Consider the following 15,154-nt stretch of genomic DNA (forward strand, 5'->3'; position numbering starts at 1 on the left):
TGTGTAAGTGCGTGACTCTCCTGCTTGGTTTGCGCACACCGTCCATGTTGGGATCATTGTCCGGGGTTGGGGAGAGACCCCTGTTGTATTTGACACATTTTATGGGGGAGCTGTTGTCCCCACTTTTTTTGGAGTTTTTTCATTAAATAAACTGTGGTTATTTCTTAAAAGGCATTTCTTTATTTGAGTAGCGGCGGCGCTTCGTGTCTGTTCATCTGAATCCCTGTTCTGGTCCACCCCCGCCAGCTAACACAGGCCAGGTGCAGGTGTTTGATTGCAGTGCAGACATACCAGGCCTGACATGGACCCCCATGGACTCGTGCTCATAAGAGTCATCCGTCCCCCCCCCCCCCCCCAACTCCCACTGCAGCCCCCTGCTAGGACAGGCAGGGAGGAAGCTGGAATCCGGCAGAATGAAGAAGCTCCTTCCCCAGGGTGCTGGAACCATTGTATGGTGGGGGGGGGCAGGGCCTTGAACAAACTTGGAAACCCTCTGTAGGACGAAAGCCAGGCATTTGGTTGCTATGATTTGAAGCTAGGTGGTGCTGCTGCACTGCATCACCCCTAGCTGCAGCGCCTCTGCCCTTCCTCAGTCAGTACTATGGCCCTGGCACCCCCCACTCTCCCAGGATAGACACTGCACAGTTCAAGCACCAGCCTCCTGCTGGGTCCTGTTGCCTTGGCCCTGGGAATCAGCCCCTGCTCCTTCCCTGCTGGGGAGGCGGGGTGGCCTGGGACTCAGCTCTGTGGTTCGGGACTGCTCAAGGTGATCTCTCAAACTCTGGCTGCAGTGGAGAATTGCAGCTGAGGGAAAGTGCTCACTTCTGGGCCAAAGACAGAGCCTGCCCTTTCCACCATACATTGGCACTCCTCCCCCCCACCAATCAGACAACGCCGGTCCTTGTATGGAAAAGCACCCATGGAGCTGCTGCAGCCTGGGTTGTCCCAGCTCAGAGCAGCATCGGTACCAGCTGGGCCTAGAGGCTGCCAGTTTGGGCCCTGCAGCCTGGCTCATTCTACCATCGCATTAGCCTCCGGCATGTGACTAGGAACTGCCAGAAAGACATACTACCTGGCTGCTGCTGTGCAGCTCTGGGACAAGAAACTGCTTTCACTGTTGGTAACTAGCTCAATAAACACTGCTGGGGGTGCTAACACTGCCACTTCAGCCAGAGGTCTAGATTGAAGCTCATGTGCGTGCACACAACTGGATCCTGGAGCATGGGAGCAGAGTGGACAAACCAATGCTGTGGCAGAACACGCCAGTGCAACCCATGGCTGTATAAACAAAGGAGGCGGCAGGAGGGGATTTCACAGTGTATATGGCAGGGGTGAGACCTGTACTTAGCACAGTACAGGTGTATGGGGCATTGGTGAGTCACTTGAACATCTGCCCAAATTTGGCCAAGTTATAAACCTTTGAAAAATTGCAGTTCACACATGAAACTTGCTAAACACGTCACAACTACATTCTGGGCAGATTTTGTCCATGCTGAGCATGCTCCAGCCTGGGGCAGTGCAGGGCTGTCCTGTAATTGTAACTCTGGGCTGCTGTAGTCTGGGCAATTTGCTCTGTGACACCACTCTCCCCCTCCCGGCCCCCCCCCCCCCCTTCTGCCCAGACACTGCAGATGAGGAAGCTGCCTGATTCAAATGCAGAGGGGTCAGGAGCTAGACTGGGGGTGGGGTAGAGAACAAGGAGGAGGAGTACACTGGCCTAGTGGTCTGTGTGCAGGGCAGGAGATGGGCTGGAGGCTGGTACGATGATGATTGGGATCGGGATTGGCCTAGTGCCATAGGATTATGACTCTTGCTTCTGATGCTACCATGGTGGGGTGAATGAAAATGCGACTGGGAGTTGGCAGATCTGACAGGGACTAGGATAAGTAGTCTAATAACTGGAGCCTGGGCTTGACTCTGTGAGAAGATTGGTACTGGGATGATGACCCAAGGAAAGAGGCAGGAGTGGGACAGCTTGGAGGGGACGAGGTAGAAGTTTGTGTCCGTTGAGGAACATTCTCCTTGAGGGCCCACAATGGAACCCACGATCCCTGCACGTTCATTAATTTGTCTGCCCAAGTCCCTGCTGAGGTGAGAGGCGGGTACTTCCCCCGTGTATCAGATGGTGAGCTGAGGCACAGCGAGATGTAGGGCAAGAGTATCCGCTAAGTTGGGGTGCCCCATTTGAGACAGCTTGGATCTGATTTTTTTCCTTAACAGAGAAATGCCACATAATGCTCCAAGCCCAGCTCCCAGCCGCAGTGGTGAGTGCTCGGCACTTCTGCAACTCAGGCCCCCAGCCCCCAAGGAACACACGACTCCTGACCACCGAGGTTCAGCTCGGTGACGTGCCCGGCCGCCGGGGCAGAGGCAGGGCTGGAATCCGGTGCCCCAGGCCAGCATTCACCTGCCTGGCGTGAGCCCCTGCGGCCCCTGCCGCTTTCACTGCTCGCCGGCAGCAAAGGCGGCACAGCCCCGGGGTGGGCGCTAGCCCCGCTCAGAGGGACAAGCCTTGCCCCAGGGTCACACGGCTCATGACAGGTGTTGGGGCCCCCTGGCCTCCCCTGCTCTAACCACTAGACCCTGCTCCCCTCCCGGAGCCAGGAGCGAACCCAGGAGTCCTGGCTCCCGGCCCAACCCCCTGCTCCAGCCACTGGCCCCCTCCCCCCGCCCAGCGCTGGGGATAGAACCCAGGCGTCCGGGCCCCCAGCCCTTTAACAGCCAGCTCCATCTTCCAAACCCGGGCAGGGCAGGGCAGGGCAGGGCAGAGCCCGCCTCCCCTTTAAGGCGCTGGATTTCTGCCCACCGGACACTAAGTCGCCGGCGGCGCGGGCCTCTTCCCCTTTATATGGAGGTTACGAGTCTGAGGGTGGGTGTCACGTGATGCGGGCCGCGGGGGCTGCCGGGTAGCGGTGGGGCGGCGCGGGATGGGGCCGGCGGTAGCGGCAGGTCTGGGCTGAGTCCGGGCGGAGACAGCGAGGGACAGGGGGCGGGGCCTGTCGCAGGTAGGGGCGGGGTCGTGGGTGGGGGAGGTCTCAGGTGTGTGTGCCGGGGGGGAGGGTCTCTCTAAGCGGGCGCTGGGTCCAGCGGGGACCGGGGGGGGGGGGGGCACATCTGGAATGGCCGGGGGTAGATGCGGGTACTGCGCGGCTAGCACGGGGGAGCGGGCGGGGGGCATCGCCCCTGGGGGGGGGGGGTGGCTGGGGCGGGGAGGGGAATATGACATTCGGGGTGGGGGAAAGCGGACTCCACATCTGGAATGATTCCATCAGCATGGGGGGGTTCCTCCACATCTGGACCGACCCAGTGTGCTATGGAGGGTGTTTCGTTCACATCTGGAAGGGCCCCGGCCGTGTGGGTCTGTGTGGCGGGACGGGGAGGCCGGAGGGGGTGTCTGGACTGGCCCTGGGCGTGCAGGGGGGCTGGGAGGCTTACGCCACATCTGGAATGGTTCTGAGCCCTTTGGGGGGTGGTTTCTACCCAGAGGAATGAGAGTAGAGCGGGGTGGGGGGTAGGGGGCTACTTCGCATCGGGCGGGTCCGGGGGTGGTATGGGGATTACTCCACATCTGGAATGGCCCTGGGCGGCGGTAGGGGTATCGAGATGAGTTGCTCCACATCTGGAATGGCCCTGGGAGGGATGGCGGCACTGAGGGGGCTGTCCTGCACATCTGGACTGCTCTCAGGTGGCATGGGAGGCCCTGGGGTGGGTTCCTCCACATCTGGGATGGCCACGGGCGATGCGGGGCCCGGGCGTGACTCGGGGCAGCGTTGGCCTGGAGGCCCCCGGTCGTGGCTACTCGGCCGGGACCGTCGCTCCGGCTGCAGGGGAGGCGGAGCGAGCAGCGGGTCGCACGGCGGCGCGGCGGGCGCATTGCGGACTGAGCGCGGGGCTGGGCAGCCGGGGCAGGTGAAGGACGCGGCGGGGGATGGGAGCGAAGGGGGCGCACGGGGTGCGGTGGGAGGAGGTGCAGAGCGGCCGGGCTCGGGCCTGGGGAGGGGGATTGCACGGGGCGCCAAGGTACAGGTCAGGGCCGGGGGAGCATGTCCGGGGCTGGCAGCTGCAAGGTCCGCGGGGGGTGGGTCCGGGGGAGTCGCAGGGTGACACTGGGGTGTGGGGGGCAGTTGCAGATGCACGGGGCGGGGGGAGATACGGGATGGGGGGAGGTGCGGGCTGCGCTGGGGCAGTTTCAAGGTGCAGTGGGGGGCTCGGGGGGCAGCGGGGGCCCTCTTTGGGGGCCAGGGGAGGTCGCTCAGTGGTGGGGAGGCGGGGAACGATCTGTCTCCCCCGTCCCGGCGGGGTCCCGCGAGCCGCCGGCTGAGTGGGGCCCGCACCGCATTGCGTCGCTGTGCTCCGGCCGCTGGCCTCTGCTGGGGGAGGCTGGGACTGCGGCGCCGGGAATCAGGGGTCATTCCAGGGAGATGCAGGCGCCCATGTACCCCTCCCCCATGCGCCCCTCCTTCCCCCAGCATGTCCCAGGGGGGTCTAGTGGTGAGAGCGGGGGGGGGGGGGCCTGTTTCCAGTTCTGGGAAGGGAGGGGGGTCAAGGAGTGAGAGCAGGGAGGCTGGGAGCCAGGACTCCTGGGTTCAGTTCTGAGGGGTGGCCGGGCTGAGGCCCTGAACGTGTGTGGGTGGGGAGGGGGCCAGGTCCCTGTCTCACAGTCCGCCCCCCGCAGGAGCCTGGCCATGGCGACCATGGTGTACCCCCCAGAGGAGAAGCTGAGCCAGGATGAGATCGTGCTGGGCACCAAGGCAGTGATCCAGGGCTTGGAGACGCTGCGCAGCGAGCACCACTCCATCCTGGCCACCCTGCTGGGCGCCCCGAGCTGCCTGGACAAGCCGCCCGAGGACAGCGCTGTGCAGGAGAAGTCCAGCCTGCTGCGCAAGTCCCTGGAGGCCATCGAGCTGGGGCTGGGGGAGGCTCAGGTGAGGCCTGCACGGGAGCCTCGCGTCCCTCCGCAGCTCAGGGAGGTGAATTGGGGCTGGTTGTTGGGGGGGCTGAGAGCCAGGACTCCTGGGTTCTAGTCCCAGATCTGTCGCTAGCAGCACGACCCTGCAGGCAAGTGCAGTTTCTCTCTAAAAGGGACAGCCACCCCTCCAGAGGCAGATGTGGCCTCTGGGTGGTGTCAGGGCTGTTGGGGAACTGTGAGGGTGGGGAGGGCAGTAGGGGGCAGCAGAGCCTGCGGGGTGGAGGAGGGCAAGGGATTCCCGTGGGGGACAGGGAGGCTGGGGGTGAGGCAAGGAGAGTGGGGAGGGTGAGGGGTGTGGAGGCTGGGGAACGCAGGAAGGCTGTGGCAGGTGGGGAGTAGTGGGTGCCTGTCAGGGGGTGGGGAGGTCATGGGGCAGTGGGTGCCGAGCGGAAGGGGAGGGCTGTGGGTTGGGGGCAGTAGTGCCGGGGGGTAAGGGGAGGGCTGTGGCAGGGGCGTGGATTCTGTGGGGTTGGTCCCCATCTCACGTCCCCCCAGGTGATCATCGCTCTGTCGAGCCACCTGAGTGCGGTGGAGTCGGAGAAGCAGAAGCTGCGGGCCCAGGTGCGGCGCCTGGTGCAGGAGAACCAGTGGCTGCGGGATGAGCTGGCGGGTACCCAGCAGAAGCTGCAGCGCAGCGAGCAGGCCGTGGCGCAGCTCGAGGAGGAGAAAAAGCACCTGGAATTCATGAACCAGATCAAGAAGTTCGACGATGACGTCTCCCCCTCGGTGTGTGCCCCTGCAGCCTGGCATCATGGGCTGGGAGGCCAGGACTCCTGGGTTCTCTCCTGGCTCTGGGAGGGGAGCGCGGTCTAGTGGTGAGAGCGGCAGGGTGGGGCTGGGCGCCTGCGTGCTCCCCAGGCTGGCATGGGAGAGCTGCAGCCCTGATCCCCTTTTCCTTGCCCAGGAGGAGAAGAATGGAGAGGCAGCCAAGGACTCGCTGGACGACCTGTTCCCCAGCGACGACGACCAGGGCCAAGGTGGGTCACGCTGCTGCCGAGGTGAGCGCTGCAGGGTAGGGGCCAGTTCTCCTCCTGCCGGCCCTCACTGCCTCTCTCCCCTGCAGGGCCGACGCCCGGCAGCGGGGAGGCTGCGGCGCAGCATGGGGGCTATGAGATCCCGGCGCGGCTGCGCACGCTGCATAACCTGGTGATCCAGTACGCCTCGCAGGGGCGCTACGAGGTGGCCGTGCCGCTCTGCAAGCAGGCGCTGGAGGACCTGGAGAAGACCTCGGGCCACGACCACCCTGACGTGGCCACCATGCTCAACATCCTGGCACTGGTGTACAGGTGGGGACTGGGACACGGGGCCTTTCCTTTCTAGTGACCTGGCGCCAGGGAGTGAACGTCAGCCCCACCTCTGACCTCAGAGGGGCCCTGTTCCTGGCCACCTTGGAGGTAGCCTCAGTGGGGACCCAAGGGCTGGGTGGGCCTTGGAAATGGGGATCCCTGCTAGGTTTGGTCAGCGAGAGCCCCCCCACCCCAGGGCTGTGCTCCAGAACCCCCTATGCTCAGGGCCAGGCCCAGATGCCCATGGGTCTGACCAGGGACCCTATGCCCCCTTCACAGGGACCAGAACAAGTACAAGGAGGCTGCTCATCTTCTCAACGATGCCCTGGCCATCCGGGAAAAGACCCTGGGCAAGGACCACCCTGCCGTGAGTGTGCCAAGGCTGGGGGCCACGGCTCCTGGGTTCTGTCCCTAGCTGGGGTGGTGGGAGGATCTAGTGGGTGGTTCTCTCCCTGGTGGGGGGAGGGGAGTCTGGTGGGTAGAGCAGGGGGGCTGGGAACTGTAGGTGGTTGGGTCCGGTCTGCGCTGCGCTGTTGTCCCAGATTTATCCCAGAGGGGCTGAAAACACCACTGAGCTTGAACTGGGCAGAGCAGGGACCCATGGGGGGGCAGCGGGAGCTGTGCCCAGGTGGGCGGGGGCAGCCGTGCTGGGTAGATGATGGCACCCGTCTCCCCCTGCAGGTGGCTGCCACCCTCAACAATCTGGCGGTGCTGTACGGCAAGAGGGGCAGGTACAAGGAGGCCGAGCCGCTGTGCAAGAGAGCGCTGGAGATCCGCGAGAAGGTGGGGGATGGGGGGACAGCTGTGAGGGGTAGGCTGCAGATCAGGGAGGGGGGATGCCAAGTGGGGATGGCTGTTGGGGGGTCTGTGAAAGGGGATGCAGCTGAGGATGAGTCAGTGAGGGAGCATGGAGGGACAGGCTGGGGTCAGTGATGGGGTGCAGCCGTGGGACAGAGGCTGGTACGGGCAGGGCAGCAGAAACAGCTGGGGGGATGGCAAGGTGGTGCAGCATGCTGTGGGCAGGGCTGGGGGAGTCCTCGGGGCGCTTTTGGACCCCCATCCCGGATTCACAAGGTCGGGGCTACCTTCGACATGCCAGACCCCGGGGGTCTCACTCTTCCTTCAGGGCGGGTCACACAGCCTCCCCGCCTGCTGAGACTGACCTCCGGGGCTCCAGCCCCCCTGCCCCACACCCTGAGCTCTGCCGGCGAGTCCAGCCGAGACAGGCTCCTGGTGGAGACGTGTCCACTCCAGGGGTTAATGGGCCCCCAGTATTTGCAGTGATATCAAATGACTGGGTTTGTTGGTCACCGGGAGCCCAGCGTGGGGAGCCCCCAGGTTAGCACAGACAGGAAGGTAACGCCTAGTGCCGTGGGTCAGCCCAGAGCTGCAGCGACCCCAGGTGACAGCGTCCAGCCCTTTGCAACAGCAAACCCATCTGCCCCACCTCTCAGTCCTGCCGGGGGGTCTCTCTTCCGCTTCCCTTCTGAGAGGCAGGGGAAACCCTCCTCCTTCTAGGGCCTTGGTTGCTGGGGGTCAGTGTCCTGGTGACTGGGTTTGCCGTTGTCTCCTCGGGTTTTCCACTGATGTGGGGCGACTTCAGAGAGCCTTTTAATGATCCCTTCAGAGTAGACAACATACACCCACCCCTGTGTCTCTGAGCCTGCTCTGAGAGCCAACAGCATCCCTTTCCCCCCACCCGGATAGCCACGCAAAGCACAGGGGAAACCGAGGCACATGGGCTTTGTATAAAATATTACCAAAACTTCCCACTGCATTACCCCCACACCCGCAGGTGCTGGGCCGGTTCCACCCCGACGTGGCAAAGCAGCTGAACAATCTGGCGCTGCTGTGCCAGAACCAGGGCAAAGCGGAGGAGGTGCAGTACTACTACGGGCGGGCGCTGGAGATCTACGAGAGCCGCCTGGGCCCCGATGACCCCAATGTCGCCAAGACAAAGAACAACCTGGTGAGAGCTGGTGCTGCGTACAGACAGACAGACAGACACACCCACAGACAGGGCCTTACATGTCCCATTGCACAACATCTTCAGCACCCCCCTGCCTACAGCTGACCTACGTGTTTTCTGCACAGCGGGAGGGGCCAGCTCCGGGTGGGGGGAATATTCTCATCCCTGGGCTTCGGCTTCTAGCTTGGAAAGAGGGTGGGGCCTTAGGGGGAAGAGGAGGAGCAGGGGGCGGGACCAGAGTCCCAGGGCTCGTGCAGGGTCCCCAAACTGGCCGGAGCCCCTGGTCATGGGCCCCATTGGCCCGTGTGGTGACCCACCACCATTTAGGTGCCCCTAGACACATGTCTATTGTGCCTAACTGGAGATCTGACCCTGCCCACAGCACCTCTTGCACACGCCCTGTGAGGGCGGGGAGAGGGGTCAGAGTAGGGACAGGGAGCCAGGACTCCTGGGTTCTATCTCCTCCATTGACTCTGTGTGACCGTGTATCAGTCCCGTCCCTTCACGGTGCCTTTGTTTCCCCATGCGGAGGGCATGGGCAGCATCTGCCCTTCCCCAGGGCTGAATTTGAGCTATGGGTCCCTCCAGGGAAGGGGGCAGATAAGGGCAAAGGGCCCGTGGTGAGGCAGAGTGCATTGCCCCCACCTTGGAGACTGTCTGGTCTAGCCTCGCCCCCTTATGGCCAGACCGGGGAGTGCAGGCCAGAGCTGGGCAACCCAGAGGAACCACCAGATGTGTCTGTGCCCAGCAGCCTGGACGGAGACATCCCTCTGTGCCCGGCCCTGCCCCTGCCCCGCCCTTCCTGCACCCAGGGCCCCAACCAGACTTTTCACCCACGCTCACCCCGGCTCTGTCCCACAGGCATCCTGCTACCTGAAACAGGGCAAATATAAAGAGGCCGAGGCGCTGTACAAGGAGATCCTAACCCGGGCACACGAGAAGGAGTTTGGCTCGGTCAATGGTGAGTCTGGGACAGGAGCGCTCTCACCTCGCAGTCAGGGCTGGTGCCAGTGCCCCAGAGTGCCACTAGGGGGCAATGTGCGTTGCAGGGAGTAGGGCTCAGTAGGGGGCGCTCTCCCCTCACAGTCGGGGCTGTTCCTAGTGCCTCAGTGCAGCGCACGGGGGCGCTGTGCTGCAAGGGGCAGGGTGTGGGGCTCAGTAGGGAGTGCTCTGCCCCCCGCAGTCCCACTCCAGAGGAGGTTGCGACCCAGAGCCAGGCAGGAGTCTGTAGGGTGCTGTAGTAACTCCCCCCTCCCTGTCTGTCCCTGCAGGAGAGAACAAGCCAATCTGGATGCATGCAGAGGAACGTGAGGAGAGCAAGGTACTTGGGTATGGGGGTGCAGGGCTGTCAGGGGGGCTGGGCCGTCAGTGGGGTGCTGGGGGGGACCCTACCCCTTGTTACTGCCACTGCGCAGTGGCAGGGGCCAAGGCTTACATTCTCACCGAGTATTTCCCAGGACTCAGGACTTTGGCCCCGCAGGAAGCGCCGGAGCTCCCGTGCTCTGAAAATACTTATTGGCGCTCCTCTCTGGGTGGCCCCGGCTGAATTTAAGCCCCGGCTGGGGCTATCCTGTGTGTCTGTCCCCCCCACAGGACAGGAGCAAGGACAGTGTCCCCTACAGGGAGTATGGCAGCTGGTACAAGGCCTGCAAGGTGGACAGGTGAGTGCAGCTTCCCGGGGGGGCGACACCCAGGGCCCCAATGGGGGGGCAATACTCTCCCACACTTCGCCCGCCAGTCAGGCTCTGCCCCTTCACAGCAATTGTCTGGGAATTAGAGCAAGCAGGACCATGAGCCAGGACTCCTGGCTTCTAGCCCCAGCTCTGTTCCTGTTTTATGTTGGTTGAACCACTCCCCCTCTGCCTCAGTTTCCCCTATGCACAGGGTGCGCTGAGCAGGCTGTTACTTACTGCTCCCTCTGGGTCCCCTCTCCTGCCTGCAGCCCCACGGTGAACACGACCCTGAAGAGCCTGGGGGCTCTGTACCGGCGCCAGGGCAAGCTGGAGGCCGCCGAGACGCTGGAGGAATGTGCCCTGAAAACCCGCAAGCAGGTACCACCAGGCCTGGGGGAGGAGGCGGCTGAACTGGTTTCCTCCAACTCCCTTCCCCACCCCACAGGGGAAGGAAGCAGGGGGGTCTAGTGGGTAAGAGCAGAGGGGGCTGAGCCAGGACCCCTGGGTTCTCTCTGTGTTCTGACCTCTGTCTCCGTGATGGTGGAATGATTTTAATTATGATTTAAATCAGGAAGCAGGAAACTCCCTTCCCAGAGCTATGGATGGAACCCAGGAGTCCAGGATCCCAGCCCCACCCCCGCTGTAACCCACCAGATCCCAGCACCCTCCCACCTGTAACCCAGCTTGTCAGAATGTCAGATGTCATTTTAAGAGGGTTTTTTTTTTTAAAAAGTGTATTTCATGTCCCTGAGAACAATGAGATGCCGATGGTCTCCCCGCAGGGCGTGTACGCCATCAGCCAGACCAAGGTGGTGGAGCTGCTGAAGGACGGGAGCCGGACAGAGCGCCGACCCAGCCGGGAGAGCCTGCCCAGCAGCACTGCCAAGACTGAGAACCGGCCGGAGCCTGAAGATGGGCTGGGCACAGAATGGGCTGGGGTGAGAGACGCTGCTGCAGGGGGCAGGGGATCGACATGCAGGGCCAGATTGCCAGGGGCCACTTAGCATGGTATCCCAACCTTCAGCCCCCGGTCAGCCCCCTGGGTCAGCCAGCCTGTTATCCCCCTGATCAGCCCCACAGTCGCATGGGGAGGAAGTTGGGGGGTGTGGGATATGGGGGGGTCACATGGGGATACCCCACAGAACCCATCTCCCACCCCAGGAGGGCTCCGGTGTGCTGCACCAGATGGGGTGTATCGAGGAGGGGGGAGTCTGGGAAGGCTTCAGGGGTTGTGTCAGGGTGTCCCCATGTGACTCCTCTTGCCCCCCCAGGATGGCTCTGGAGCCCTGCGCCGGAGTGGCTCCTTCGGGAAGCTGCGGGACGCCCTGCGCCGGAGCAGCGAGAAGCTGGTGAAGAAGCTGCAGGGGAGCAGCCCCCAAGAGCCCAGGAATCTGGGGTGAGTCCAACCCGCCACGCCCTGTCCAACTGTCTGTCTGTCTCTCGGACGTCCCCTTTCCTCCCAGGCTTCCTAACAGGCTTAGCCCTCACCAGCGTCTGCCCACAAAGAACAACACAGAGCACCAGTGTGCCTTAGAGGGGTGGGGGCAGGACTCCTGGGTTCTGTCTCTGGGAGATGAGGTGGGGGGAGTGAGAGCCCGGACTCCTGGGTTCTCTCCCTGACTCTGCTGGGACTCTGTTCTTTTCCCCTGCAGGATGAAGCGGGCCAGTTCCCTGAACTTCCTCAACAAAAGCGTGGAGGAGTCGAGCCTGGTGAGAAGGGGGCAGGGGGCAGAGGTGGGATGTGTCCCTTGAGCCCCCCTCCTCGTGCCCTGCATGGCTGCCCTTGCTCTGACTCCCACCCCCAGGCTGCTGCAGCCCTTCCTCCCGGGGGCGCGGGCTGATCACGCTGGCGGGGAGGAACCTGGTCAGATGGGGCTCAGTCCTCAGGTGCTGTGGGGATCCCCGATTGGGCCTGTGCCAGGCCCCCCTGCACAGGGAGGGGAAGGGGCCATGCACAGACCCCCACTGTATGTGTGGGCCTCTGCCCAGAGGGGAGCTCCCTGCTCTGCCCGGGCACTTTTCCCCCTGCTGGGCTTTTGTCAGCACGGGCTGGCCCAGCCCGGCTGCCCTCTGTGCCCCAGCGAGTCCCCCACCCCGCAGAACCAGGCCTAGCTTGCAGCCCCACCTGCTATTAGGGCCAGAGAGTCCCACCGGTGCCGGGGTGGGGACACATGGTTAGGTGAATCTCACTGGATGTCCACTTGTAAGAATGTGGTGGGGGGCAGTGGTGCGGGGAGGGGGTGAGGCAGGATCACAGGAGCCCACCATCTCCTTGCCCAGCTTCACCGCTCTCCCTGCCCCCTCTCTAAGGGACTGAGCCCCATGTGACCCCCCCCCATTCTCTGTTCCCTGCAGCCGGCCTGCAGCAGCCTCTCCGAGAGCCGGGGCCTGAGCTCCAGCACTGTGGACCTGTCCAGACGCAGCTCCCTGCTGGGGTGACCCCCACGGACACCCACAAACCCCCACGGACACCCCCACTGCCCCCGTGAGCCGGAGTAGAGGAGACAACACCTGCTGTTACATCTCCATCGGCTGCCCTCACCCCTCAGCCTGCGGATCTGATGCTTGGATGGGATGGGGAGACTCGTCTTTGGGGCTGGGTCGTGCTGGTGAGGGGTGGGATGTTGGGGGGCATTCAAGGGAGATCCCTGGAGCTCCACTGCTGGGTAGGAGAAGGGAGCGGCTAGTGAGTTACATCCGCCCCGTCACTGCTGGGTCACTGATCACCTCTTTTCCTTTGTATTTATGTTTCGTTCTCAGGGAGTCGTCCCCGGCAGGAGCCCCCTTTGCCCCTCTTCACTCCCTGCTGGCCCCAGACCAGCTGGGAAACCCCTCCCCCTTTGTCCTGACAGACACAGCACCTGCCGCTGCTCAGTATCTAGCCCCTCTGAGCGTCTTCCCCCCACCTACCCACAACCCTCCCCTCCCCACAGCGCCCTACAGCAGCGAGGAAGCCCCAATCTCTTGCTGAAGGAGGCTGGTGCCCGAGGTGTGGCTGGTGTGACCCCGGTTTGCGTGGGCCTGGTGCAAGCTGGTGACCGCCCCTCCCCCCGACTCTTCAACACTAACCCCGCTACCAGGGGGGGTCTCATTTCCTTCTAGCTAGAGCCTGGGCCTTACACTGGAAAACACTCATCCCCTCCAGGGCGAGGGGACTGGAGACATAGGTATTGCACAGTTCATTGCCCTCCCCAGCCTGTCACATCTCTGTACTCCGCTATTTAAATGGCCCCCAACCACTGCTGGGCCCCAGAGCGAGGATGGGGGGCTGTTACCACCCTCCACAGGGGCTGGGCCCCAGAGCGGGGGGTGTAGGGATGGCTGGCCAGTGGGGGGAGAGGCTGCTATGGAAAATCTCCCCCCAACCTGACAGAGCCCTCGCTGGCTCCCTACTGAGCCTTCACTGCTTCACCACCTGCCTGTCCCCCTGCAGGGGAGCGCACCGGGGGGGGGGGGGGGGTCGGGCACCTGCTGAGTTAGCTCTGAATTTACCAGTGTTGCTGTAGAAATAAAAGGTACTTTGAAATCTCATCGTGTATGGGGGGGCTCTTCCTTCTGGGGGGTGGGGCTTTCCCCTCCAGGGGGTGCTGGTTCCGAGCTGACCCCAGGGTGGGGGGACTGGCTGGCTCCGGGATGGGGAATGGGACTTGGGGCTGTTCCCTCTAGGGGACTATGGCTCTGACCCAGCCCCCCCGGAGCTGCCTTATTGGGGAATCCAGCTGCTGTGGAATTGGCCTCTGTTGATGCATCCTGCTCCTTTAAGCCAAGTCCGGCAGCCCCAGCCCCCCAATGGGGCTCAGTTTAGGGGTTGAAGACCCTGGATTTCCTCAGCTGTGATTCCAGTTCTGAGCTCATAAGCTCGAAGCAGGTCCCTGCCCCAGTGCTCAGTCCCCATGAGCCAGGCCCAACTTGGCGTGCGGCTAAGGCCAGCGTGAGACGTGCGAGCTAGTGTATGGGACCTTGCTTTGCTCCTGCCAGGGGAATCGTCTCCCAGCATCTCTCCACCACCAGCAGGTAAAGGAAGGCTGTGATTGGCCCATTATCCCAGGGCTCCGGGACCTGGGGCTTGAAGAAATGCACTTCCTAGTGTGTCCCTGCCAGCAATTTGAATATATTTACATTCATTTGCATATGGACTGTGCCACAAACAGAGACATTTCCCTGCGTTCATTCCACATGCCCCCAGTCCCCATTTGGCCCACAGTCTTTGTCACCTCAGCTCATGCTATTGGGAAGCCTCTGATTGGTTGCCCTTCCTTAGCCTTGGGAAAGACAGCCAATCAGAGCTGCTGGATACGCTGATGGACTGGAGCAGCCAGGCCCTCCCCCTGCAGGCATGGCTCCTGGCCCCCCCCCCCCCCAATCTCCACCCTGCCTGCCATCAGCCCTTGTCATGGCCCTGGAAGCCTCCCACCCTGCCCCTCCCCAGGTCCTGGCTGCCCCCCTCCTGCTACCTTCCAGGGGTGGCTGTTCCACTGGCTTTAAATTTTTTGGGGGTGGGGGGTCACTGTCCTCCCCAATCCCATAGAGCAGTCAGGATATTTGGGGGAAGGGAGATGCCTCTCCCATGCAGGCCCCAGGGAGGATTTCCCCATCATTTGGCTAGGGGAGCGCCCGCTGTGGTGGCCATGTGTCCGGTTTTCAACCGGCAAGTCCAGTCAAAAAGAGAACCTGGCAGTGTCCGGTCGGCATTAACAGTCCAGTCACCTGCAGTAACCGGCCCCCGCCCCCGCGGGCGGGCAGAGCAGCTGCTGGAGCCTGAAGGAGTGGCTCTGCAGCGTCCCCTCCGGCCGAGGCAGGCACTGGGGATGGCCACCCCGGGTGTGGGGAGAATCCTGGCTGCCTCTCCACCCTGCTGTGCCCCGATTGCCCCTGATTGCCTCTGGGGCCTGACCTCCCCCTCCCCCCACACACACCCCGTCATTCCCTGATTGGACAGGCGGGCAGGCAGGCTGCATGTCAGCTCCTCCCAGCCCATGTCTGCAAGTGGCAGGTGAGACCCAGCAGGTCGGGGGTGGAGGGGGAGAGTGAGGAGATGGTGGGAGGGGGGAAAAGCGTGACATGGGGCAGGGGCTGAGGGAAGAGGCAGGGCTGGGTCTGAGGGAAGAGACGAGGTCACGGTGGAGTCTTGGGAGCGGGCGGGGCAGGGCAGAGTTTTCAGTCATTAGAAAATTGGCAACCCCACCTCTCTGCAATGAGATGCCAGGAGGGTAGCCCCGTGTGAGGGCACTGTGGTGCATTGATGACTGCGCTGGAA

At 63.0% G+C, this 15,154-nt stretch overlaps 1 protein-coding gene across 3 annotated transcripts; it reads left to right on the forward strand.

Annotated features, from left to right (window-relative positions):
- The first annotated feature begins 2,892 nt into the window (after positions 1-2,892).
- Positions 2,893-13,290, forward strand: KLC2 (kinesin light chain 2). 3 transcript variants are annotated; one of them, XM_067544112.1, is made up of 16 exons: positions 2,893-3,005; positions 4,676-4,925; positions 5,465-5,695; positions 5,874-5,946; positions 6,033-6,255; positions 6,535-6,622; positions 6,937-7,038; positions 8,051-8,224; positions 9,086-9,185; positions 9,496-9,545; positions 9,818-9,885; positions 10,167-10,275; positions 10,680-10,835; positions 11,169-11,293; positions 11,550-11,631; positions 12,253-13,290. In XM_067544112.1, exons 2-16 carry the CDS (start codon positions 4,686-4,688, stop codon positions 12,334-12,336), a joined length of 1,905 nt encoding a protein of 634 aa, XP_067400213.1. In that variant the 5' UTR covers positions 2,893-3,005; positions 4,676-4,685; the 3' UTR covers positions 12,337-13,290. The 3 variants fall into 3 exon arrangements, with proteins under 3 accessions (XP_067400213.1, XP_067400211.1, XP_067400212.1); XM_067544110.1 differs by lacking the exon at positions 2,893-3,005 and adding an exon at positions 3,605-3,909; XM_067544111.1 differs by lacking the exon at positions 2,893-3,005 and adding an exon at positions 3,605-3,909 and having other exon boundaries at positions 11,550-11,607.
- Positions 13,291-15,154: the final 1,864 nt, after the last annotated feature.

Source organism: Emydura macquarii, unplaced genomic scaffold, assembly GCF_026122565.2.
Source record: "Emydura macquarii macquarii isolate MOO-44397 ecotype Brisbane River unplaced genomic scaffold, CSIRO-AGI_Emac_v2 contig_968, whole genome shotgun sequence".
Lineage (NCBI taxonomy): Eukaryota > Metazoa > Chordata > Testudines > Chelidae > Emydura > Emydura macquarii.

What these genes read in the sequence shown, in the direction of transcription:
- KLC2 (XM_067544110.1), top strand. Translation starts at nt 3,740, where the DNA reads ATGCGGGGCCCGGGCGTGACTCGGGGCAGCGTTGGCCTGGAGGCCCCC. An exon ending in TGGGCACAGAATGGGCTGGG is followed by an intron (nt 10,836 to 11,168) that starts GTGAGAGACGCT and finishes TTGCCCCCCCAG; the next exon opens with GATGGCTCTGGAGCCCTGCG. An exon ending in GAAGGGGGCAGGGGGCAGAG is followed by an intron (nt 11,632 to 12,252) that starts GTGGGATGTGTC and finishes TGTTCCCTGCAG; the next exon opens with CCGGCCTGCAGCAGCCTCTC.